General features: G+C 38.6%; 1 protein-coding gene across 1 annotated transcript in view; it reads left to right on the top strand.

Annotated features, from left to right (window-relative positions):
* Positions 1 to 10,411, top strand: part of CSTF3 (cleavage stimulation factor subunit 3) — a 50,822-nt gene extending 40,411 nt beyond the window's left edge. Inside the window, exons 13-21 of the mRNA XM_075048184.1 lie at positions 1,158 to 1,232; positions 2,570 to 2,713; positions 2,805 to 2,907; positions 4,768 to 4,837; positions 6,125 to 6,320; positions 7,877 to 8,030; positions 8,436 to 8,530; positions 8,666 to 8,726; positions 9,742 to 10,411. Coding sequence (XP_074904285.1) covers positions 1,158 to 1,232; positions 2,570 to 2,713; positions 2,805 to 2,907; positions 4,768 to 4,837; positions 6,125 to 6,320; positions 7,877 to 8,030; positions 8,436 to 8,530; positions 8,666 to 8,726; positions 9,742 to 9,944 — 1,101 coding nt within the window. The 3' untranslated portion in view covers positions 9,945 to 10,411. The remainder of the gene's footprint in view (positions 1 to 1,157; positions 1,233 to 2,569; positions 2,714 to 2,804; positions 2,908 to 4,767; positions 4,838 to 6,124; positions 6,321 to 7,876; positions 8,031 to 8,435; positions 8,531 to 8,665; positions 8,727 to 9,741) is intronic.
* Positions 10,412 to 10,417: the final 6 nt, after the last annotated feature.

Genomic DNA, 10,417 nt, shown 5'->3' on the forward strand with positions numbered 1-10,417 from the left:
AAAACCAGTGATGTACTGACATTAAAACCCAAAGACATCTCCCATCAATAATGTCATTTATTTGAAACATACTGAATACACAGAATTCTATAGAATTAATTTACTGTTTCTTCTAGCCTTAACCTCATTCAGTGTTTCTGAGACTGAGCTGACAAAACGGAGAAGAAAAGCCTGTAGCATGACTTACAAAATTTTTGAAAATCTACTGTCTTTCCACTTAAATATTGACTGTATTTTTCAAATTACTATGAAGTTGAAAGGGTGATAGATTTACATGTACCGGAGCATCAGCTTCTTCACTTTTAAAATGGGGATAAAGAACACCTTTCCTATCTAATTCTTGGGAGTTAAATGCTTGCATTTGCATGGCTGCGACAGAAATGGGAGGCACCCTATACTGCAGCTTTCTTGAGAAATCTCTTTACCCAGGCTACCACCTTATTGCTCAGCCTCCGTAATGAGCAGTGCCCCAACAGTGGTCGGTTTTGCACAGGAACCATCCGGAATAAAGACCGTTTCCCACTGAGCAGATGAGGACTATGGAGTCCTCTGCAGGATAGAGTTTGCCCACTTATCATAACATGGCAGAGTCTTTGCAGGAAGATCCTGAGTACAACAGCAGAAAAACCCCTTTGCCCTTAAAAGAAAAAGCCTTCCTTGGCTTTCAGTGCAGCCTCTTGTACCCTAAGCGTACTGGCCGTTTAGGTTTTTTAAGGTTGCACAATACAACTTGGAGGGCTGCAGCTGGCAGGGAACAGAATGGATTATTTGAAGTACGTAGGTTGGAGAGTGAAGAAGGTGGTTTTCCTAGCTGTCTGCACGTTACTTTTAGACAGAGGTAAAGGAGACAGTCTTCTTATCCCAAACACCTACAATGGTAGTTCTGCTGCAGTGTTACTGAATTGGAAAAAGACTTCAGAGACTCTTGCAAAGCGCGTATGTAAGCAGTAGTGAGAAATTAACGTTGGAAGTAAAGAAATGACTGCACGAGACAGAAAACACATCTGAGGAAAGGGACTGACATACATAGTGTTCAACTGGGGGGAAAAAAAGAAACAGAAAAATTTTAATTCTTTCTTCTGACTGATTTTTGCATTCTCACAGGGGATTTGTAATAGTATTACCAAGCAGCCTGTATTTCCTTTTTATTTACTTAGAGTCGAATGAAGTATGAGAAAGTACACAGCATATATAACCGACTCCTGGCTATTGAAGACATTGATCCCACTCTGGTAAGATGATCCTTAGTATTGAGTTTTTCACATTTGCATGGATAGTCACCCAAGTCGATGCAAAGAATGGGGAGGTACTTACAGGAGTTCATTGGGTCACAAGGATGATTGAACAGGTGGAGTACTGAGATGGCAGAATTGGATTAAAATTTTGATAAGGTTGATAATTATAGCCTTTAATACACTTAAATTCACTAAGTCATGTGCACTTTTCTCCTCTGTCTCTTTTGGAAAAACCTCCTAAAACAAGCGATAAAGAGGTAAAATATTAAAGATTTCATGACGCAGCTCATAAGAATTGGTATATGTTTTGTTGGCCCAATTAAAATTTAATTTTGCCTCCCCTTATCTGGTTAAAAGCACTTTGCTTTTGTCCATTGTCCTCCCTACATAGAAATACACTATCCTGTGTACGTGTAGTTTGCAAATAAATTTGTAATGCACCATATTAAGTATCAGAGAGTATTGCTGTACATCTGCTGCAGTTATATAGTAAACAACATTGTCTGTAGTGCCAGCTGCACTAGAACTGAACAAATGGTGTGAGAAGTGACCTGCCCTCAAAAAGTTATTTAGTTTATAAATAGACAGGACAAAGCATGAGAAGGGAAAAGAAGGTCTGAGGTCTAAAATTAAACAACAGGTCAGTGTCAGAGGAACGGTATCCATTTACGGACACTTTCTAGTCATTAAAGACAGATCATAATGCTTTGCAAATATGTGCTTTATGAGAAATCATATACCAGTTCCTCCTACCTGAGGAATGCTGTTGTTTGTGATCTAATTTGGAGTGAAGGCAAGTTAAATCCCAAAGAAATGCAAATCGCAAATTTGCCACTGAATTAAATAGCACGTTCATTATTTCCTTGATCAGGTATAAATATTTGTAGACAGGATGATTTGTATCTTGAATTGTATAACGTACAGTAAAATGCTTCATCAGGCGTTTTGACTGTTCTTTAGCCTTACAGATGTCTTAACTTGATTGGAAAGTTACCATTTTTACAATAAGCCTCCAGTTCTCTGAAGGCACCAGCTTACGTAAATTACATTAATCTGTTTACCTTCCCTTCCTTGAAAAATCTGTGTATTAACTATTGTCATTTCAGGGGATCAGTCTTAGGTATGTTCCATTTAAAAAAAAAAAAAGTATATAAAAAGCTTTACCTCAGTATTTATAGGAAAACAACATAGAGGCACAGCACAGTCTTGTTTCTATTATGACTTATTAGCTGTATTTTGTGAGTAAAGATTATTTCAGATATAGTAAAAAACTATTATATCCTATCCTATCTTTGTTAGCACTGATACTATATAAATATTAATATGCACCTTAGGTTTATATCCAATATATGAAATTTGCAAGGCGAGCAGAAGGCATAAAATCTGGAAGAATGATATTTAAGAAAGCAAGAGAGGATGCTCGGACCCGCCATCACGTCTATGTTACAGCAGCTTTAATGGAGTATTATTGTAGTAAGGTAATCATGGATGCTCAATTTGATATTAAAGAAGTGTGAGGAGGGCGCATAGCTCACTGAAGCTAATAACTTTTTTTTTTAATGTTTGCAGGATAAGTCTGTGGCCTTTAAGATTTTTGAGCTAGGGCTGAAAAAATACGGGGACATTCCAGAATATGTACTGGCATATATCGACTACCTTTCTCACCTTAATGGTAAGCTTTAAGCGTTGAGAGGTCTAATGAAACATCAATCTGCCTTCTCTGCAAGTTTAAGTCCAGGCCAAGTTCTTTGTATTTTAGTTTTAATTATTCCTGAAGAGCAATGAAACCTCTTCATGAAACTCAGCAATTAATTTGAAGACAAAACCTGCTGTTTTGTCCTCACTGAAGTTCCAGAAGTACACTGACATTAGATCTTGATTCTCCTGAATAGAGGAGAGTGAACTTTCCAAATTGTCACTCACTTGTATTGCAGCAGTTTTACAGCCTCTGTTGTGAAAAGTGGGAAGTACACTGAGAAATCTAAATCCCGAGGAAAAAGATCTATAGGAGGTTGAAACCACCATGAGAGGAGTGATGGATTAGCTGGTCCCTACTAGAAGTAATTTAAACTCGTTCTCCCCAGATAGAGGAGATGAGCAAGATGTAGAAGCAATATTGTGAATATTCGTGCTGCTTGGCAGTCTCCGGGGAGCTGGTTTGGGATGCAAAGGGCAGGGCAGGGGCAAGGCGCGCAGCTCCCTGCCCGTGCCAGCCCGGGGGGCGCGGGGACCCCCGGCAGGAGGTGGTGGTGGCGGCAGAAGGTCTCTCTGGGGGAGTCCCCGATGCACGAGGTAACACGTTAATGGAAACGGAGCTGCTGTGGGGAGCAGGGGCTGACAGGGACCTTTGTGTGGGACTGTCCCGGTCTGTGTTTCATGGGGAACTGGAGAAGAGTGGGTCATCCCAGGCTCTTCCTCTGCACAGTCCTGTCTCCCAGGTACTCATTAGATTTTCAGATTTCTTCAGCTATTTCTTCACATATTTGGTAGTCTAGCTCAGTGTTTGTAGCATAATGACACAGAGGTGTAATACAATCTGGTTTTTATTATGAATTGCCAGCTCAATTTTGTGAGCCAGCCTCCGTGCCGCTGGTGTGAGCCGTGGCTGCAGGTAGCTGTGCTGCTGGATCTTCTGAACCTCCCAGTGCGTTCTGTAGGCACCAGGCACGTGAATCTCTCCTGTCAGACTACAGTACCTTTTTTTTTTTCAGGCTCTGAAAGCTTGAACAGATTTAGAGCTTTTTTTCCTTCTGTGAGCTGTAAACAGAGACTTTTTTTTCAAGTCAAAGTATATGTAATTTTGCAAGAAACTATTTTAGGTCTACATGAATATTTGCAATGCCTTTCCATAGATTGCCATCAGAAAAAAGTATCTCAAAACTTGCCAGTGTATTGCTCTGTCTTAGCAACCCAGCAGACTTTACTGAAAAACATGAAAATTGATACCTGAACTCATGTAAATGTAAGATATGGTAAAATACACAGTCAGAGAGACGGGGAGAAGCTAGCAGTTTTAAGAACAAAACCACCAACCAGCCCATTCCGCCAGGTGGCAAAGTACAAAGGCTGACTGCTCATTGGGAACCACGTCTAATAATTTTGGGAGGACTTCTGAGGAATATACAAGGATATTAATATTGCCCTAATTTAAAAGGGAAGTAATGAATTGAAAGGCCAGATTTAAAATTACCAAGATATGCCATTGCGATAATTAAATGGAAAAAAAAGAGAGATCCTGAAGAGATGCCAAGCAATATCTGTGCTGTTATAAAAGAACCTGTATTAGAATCGGTTTGTTGCTATCAACAAAAATAGACTTTCAAATAACAAACTCACGGTAGAATTTAACATTGGTAAAGTTTTATGTAGGTGTTCAAATTTTTTTTCTACTTACTGAAATTCAAATCCAGGTATCGGAATGTCAGCCTTTATTTAATTCAATGTACACATTTCTTTGAATGGACATGATTTAAAATTGTCTTTAATATATTTTACTCAGTGTGATTTTTCTTTTTTCTTTCTATTTTTAAAGAGGACAATAATACAAGAGTTTTGTTTGAACGTGTTTTAACTTCAGGGAGCCTTCCACCTGAGAAATCTGGGTACGTCTGCAAAAGCAGTTTCACTACACTAAAAAAAGATACATAACCCCTTTCAACTACAAACATCCCAAAGAAATTAGAAAAATGAACAGCAGGACAAAATTAGGTACAGATGTTCCATCCCCTCTTCATGCTGTGTAAAATACCAACAACTGTGACAGATTTATGAAAGTCCCTATCCCCCTTATAGTGAAATTCATTAATTTATTGACTTTAAAACCTCACTGACGCAGGATTGTTGAGGATAGAGTGCAAAATCCTCCTGCGCAGTACGGATTCAATGGTTTGAGCAGGTGGCGTGGCTAATGACATGTATCGCTCACCAGATAGATGGGGAGAGGGAGTTGAGAACATCTTTCAGGAGCATTATGCTAGAGAAGGTGGGTCAGGAATTTATTGAGGAGAATGCTGAACAGCTCCTAGCCAACTGAAAATAAAATAGTGAAAGAACCAGAAAAGACTTGGACTAACCACTCACCACTACATTTTCATTACTACTTTTAAAATTTATTTCTCTGAAAAAATGGTTACCAAACCCTTTGCAGTCCAAGTGTTCACCATTATTATTCTGGTAGACAGAGGCATCAAACCTAAGAAATCAAACGTCGCACTGCTGTGCACATTCATTCTGCACTTCAGTTCTGATCTTTTGTAAGAAATATTTTTATGTCCATTTTAAAAGTGAGAAAAAACAAGAATTTAAAAGCTGAATCTTCTTCAAAGGTGAACTCCAAAGCTAAAATGAAGTTGAATCAAGTCCAGAAATATGGTCAGATGTTGCTCAAGTTATGCGAGATCTTCCACAGAGAAATAAGCAGTAACTGTATGTTTTGGGCCATGTAAAATTCTGAAGTGCTGCCTATTGTGTTATAGGGTATTGCTCTTGCTTGCTAGAATATGCTAGTATATGCATATGAACTACATCATAATCTATGTTGAAAAGTCCTTCACATATCAGGATCAGAGTAAAATTCTGTGTAGCGGGATGAGTAGAGTCTATTTGTGCATCTTACATTGATGATAAAAGCTTACCTCAAATGCTGCCATCATTTACACCAGTCCTTTACGTAGTCCTTTACGATCCACTAGAATGAAAGCTTTTACAGAAATATATAAGGCACTGGGAAGGTAATGCATGTTATAGATGCATCTAAAGTAAATAATAGAAATGGTCATGTGTTCCCAGATTACCTCCTTTGAATCTCTCCTCTCATATGTTTTTTAATTCAGTCGTGAACAGTAATTCTTTCTCCTTCAGCAACTGTCTATTTATCTGTTCTTTTATAGGGAAATCTGGGCTCGGTTTTTAGCTTTTGAAAGTAACATTGGTGATCTAGCTAGTATACTGAAAGTTGAAAAACGGAGGTTTACTGCATTCAAGGAAGAATATGAGGGTAAAGAAACAGCTCTGCTGGTAGATAGGTATAAGTTCATGGATTTGTACCCTTGCTCTGCTAGCGAACTGAAGGCCCTTGGTTATAAGGTAAGTGGATAAGAACACTGAAATTTACTGTTATTCTTTTCAGTCCTAGAAAACTTAAGCATTTCCTTGTTTAGGACTTGCCTTACGCTTTTTTCGCTCGATAGAAAAGCAGGTAAAACAGGGCTGGGACGCCTCCGCCTTGTGGTGCTGGGCAGCAAAGTGCCAGGCACCGTGGGCCCAGGGCAGAAAGGAGGAAGGAATGTGACTAACAGATGTAGATTCATGTGTTCGTATTTACCTCTCATCTTCCCGTGGAAACGTTGGCGTGTTAATGCCATCAGCACCCAGCTACAGGCCTCCGCTTCAGACTTAAACCTGAGCGCCTTCAAAAACCAAAGTTCTTTTGGAAGTTTGTAGAATCAGGTTATCTGTATGAAACATTGCTGGCTGCCCTTCCACTCCAGTTGGCAAAACTCCACTTGCTTTGTTGAGAACTGTATCAAAACAAACATATTGCGCTCCCCATGATTGCTGCAAATGGCTGAGGAAAATTATCTATAGGGATTAGTGGCTGCATGCTTTTTTCAGTTGTTTATTATGGCTATAAAGTGCTTTGGTGCTGCTATTTGGAATTTAAAGTCTAGGCCAGGCACCTGTATCTGGTGGTCTCCCATCTTGTTTCTGACCACATGTATTTTAACTACTATTTTAGGCATGTGGAAGGCCATAACGCTTTGGAAAACCATTAGAACAGAATAAAATGTTGATTATTTTTTTTTTAATTTTTTTTTTTAAGCATGATGTAAAATAGGCTGCCAGAGAGGCAGAAACAGCTTTGTTGGAGGAACTGCTGTTTCCCATTTGCATGAACAGGAAGAGAGCCTTCAATTCATGTCTCAAAAATAGTGCCTCAGCTTTCATTTATTTCTTATACAGAAAAGTAATTTTTGAAAAATACATAGGTCATCAAAGTTAGCAAAGCAACTGAATTACTGGTCTTCACACAGTTGATAAATATTCTGATAGGTGAAAACAAAAGACACATTGAGCCACTGAATACTTTTCTTTTAATGCATTTGGGAAAAAATTATTTTGAAGTTACAGGTGTGCTTAAAAGAGAGTATGTCTTGATAAGTGCATGGGAGGCGGTGTGTACCTAAGATGATTCAGCCCTTGGACTGGTTTCTGTTGCTTGTAACATGCCAAAATACAATCCTATTTGAACACCTGCTGACTGCCTTATGCTTTATTTCTTTCCCAGCTAAAGCAATCTAGGGAATGAAATGAGGGAGAAACAATAGTTGTGAAGGCCTAGTGGTCTGCACCTGTTCACCTAAATCTTTTTAACCTAAAAAAAGGAGCCACTCAAAAATGACAAACTCAGTCCCATTCGGTAACAAAAACAAGTGTTTTCACTCCCAGCTGCGACACTGTAGGACTAAAATGCTTGAGGAAAACATGCAAGTTTTGCCCAGATGGTCTTCTAAGAGGACATCTGAAATTATAATGATGACAAAGCGAGAATAAGCGGCTGGTCTAGAGAGATGTTTTGTTCTGTAATTTAAACAAGCAATGTGATCCTGCCAAATTCAGTGCTCTCTAATTGGCTTTTGCAGGATGTCTCCCGTGCCAAACTGGCAGCTATAATTCCAGACCCTGTGGTTGCACCTTCCATCGTGCCTGTTCTCAAAGATGAAGTAGACCGAAAACCTGAATATCCAAAACCGGACACTCAACAAATGATTCCATTTCAGCCAAGACACTTAGCACGTAAGTCAAGTGTTCCGTCAGAAGTGGTTACATTTCACCTGGCAGCAAGTTACTAACCTGGGTATTTAGCGAACCTAATCACAGAGACTTTCCTAGTCTTCAGTCATCGAAATGTGAACTTAAATTTTAGGCTGTTGTTTAATTGGATTGCTAAAGGCCTATATATTTTACTTAATCCTAAGGTCACATGGAAAAATAAGTACAAGTAGTTCAGGGTCTGGTAAATGGTAATAAGCTGTTATACACACTGCTCGTAGACTTCAGATCACTGACTAAACAATTTGTAATTAGTAGAGGCAAAAGTGACAGGGTAGCAATTATTTGCATCAAATAAATAATAATGCTGCAAAAGCAATTCCAGTCTAGCTGTCTTGCACTGGCTTCATACAGTTTTTCTTCCCACAGCTCCCGGTTTACATCCCGTCCCAGGTGGTGTATTTCCTGTTCCACCAGCAGCTGTAGTTCTCATGAAGCTCCTGCCACCTCCTGTTTGTTTTCAGGTTTGTTTTAATGAATTCTGAAAACTTCAAAAAGTTGTCGAAGAGGTTCTGTTTTGACAGAACCACAGTACGTGTCACTCTATTGAAAATAATCTTCTAACCTTTTTTTTTTTTTTTTTTGGTGTAACAAATCAGGGTCCCTTTGTTCAAGTGGATGAGCTCATGGAGATATTTAGAAGATGCAAACTGCCAGACAGTAAGTTATTTGTTCACTCTAGAGCCTGATGGTGCTGCATATGACTTTGTTTTACATATGGATATTGCTGTCTAAAATCCAGACCTCATTTACAGATGTGTAATTATTATTTAAGAGTATACTGTTGAATTGGCTACGTTTGTAGGTTGGGATCTACATAGAGATGTTTGTTCATTGAACTGTGGGGAGATCAACAAAAAGTCAAAAAGCTGAAAATCACCAGCTGCTACTTTAGTAACATTTTGGTGGTAACCATTAGAAGAAAGAAAAGAAGATTTTCAGAATATCCTTTAAAAGAAGCAAGGCATTATTTCTAGCAGCATTGTAACATTAAAATACAAATTTGCAGTACAGTAAGCAAGTTTATTGGTAGGCATAACTGAATGCACGTTGTTGCAGTGCTTGAAAACAATTCAAGAGCAGTGTTTTCTGAGCTCCTACAAAGAAGGTAGAGTTCTGAAATATAAAAATGGGACAGATCCATACTCCAGGCTTCATGTAAACTACGGCAGATGATAATATGCTACTTTTCACCCCCTCTGTTAGTTTAAGGAGCAAATGATGAGAGAGAAGGCAAGCTAGGATTTAATTTCTTTTAGAGTGAAAATAAAACATCTATTTAAATTATACATGGTATTTTTTAAGCTTTCTCTGTTGATAAGCAGAAACTGGCTTGCTATGCAATGCATACTTTCTGATGAATCATGAACTAGTTATACTGTTTCCCCAATAGGCTTTCCTGTTTTATTAAGCTTGCAAATGACCTCAGTACTTGTGTAAAGGGAGGTCTCAAGCTGAAGCAGCAGCATTTACTTTATAATTAGTGTTTGTCATAGCTCTGAGTTTAGACAGTTGAGACTTAATTCTTAACATTTGTAGGAGAACAGGGTAGGAAAATGTCTCATGTTCCAGAAATCTCCACAATGTATCTATCTTGGTGTCCCTGTCTGCATGCTTATTTCTAATCAGGGAATTTAGTTTCATAAATTAAATTAATCTTTTCCTCTTTCTAAAGCTGTTGATGAAGCTGTACGAATAATTACCGGAGGCCTACCTGAAATAGCTGTGGAGGGCAATGGACCTGTGGAAAATAACGCTATGCTTAATAAGGCTGTTAAAAGACCACATGAAGATTCTGACGACGATGAGGAGAAAGGATCTGTAGTTCCCCCTGTACATGACATTTACAGAGCACGACAGCAAAAGAGAATCCGGTGAAACAAGTTTGGAGTTCTACTGTGAGAGACAAAGACTTGCATTGAGTCCGTCAGTCTTAAAAGTCAAGCATTTAAAAGGGACAGCTGCAAACAAAAAAAATCTTGAAAATGGTTTTGTTACTGTGGTGCCTCTTCTCCCATATGGTTCTTGATCTGAAAACGGCCAGAACAACCTTAGAATGTGCTCTGAACAAAACTAGGTTTTCAAAACCAAAAGTGCAAAATGTCAAAACTGCATTTTGTCCTTCAAGGGTGTTCACATCTACCACTTGAAATCTTGTGGGTTTTCAACAGTTTTATTTTAAAAACTGGATGGCTTATACTTGTGAAGCATTTTTAATTCACATTTTCTGGAAAACAGTTGTTCTCAGTTTGTTCATGTAGTGTCCTGCCTTATTGTTCGTTTTTATTTATGGCAGAATGTATGGAATCTGTTTTGTAGTTGAAAATGGAAAAAAAACATTCCTTTAAAAT

This window comes from Buteo buteo, chromosome 16 (assembly GCF_964188355.1).
Source record: "Buteo buteo chromosome 16, bButBut1.hap1.1, whole genome shotgun sequence".
Classification (NCBI taxonomy): domain Eukaryota; kingdom Metazoa; phylum Chordata; class Aves; order Accipitriformes; family Accipitridae; genus Buteo; species Buteo buteo.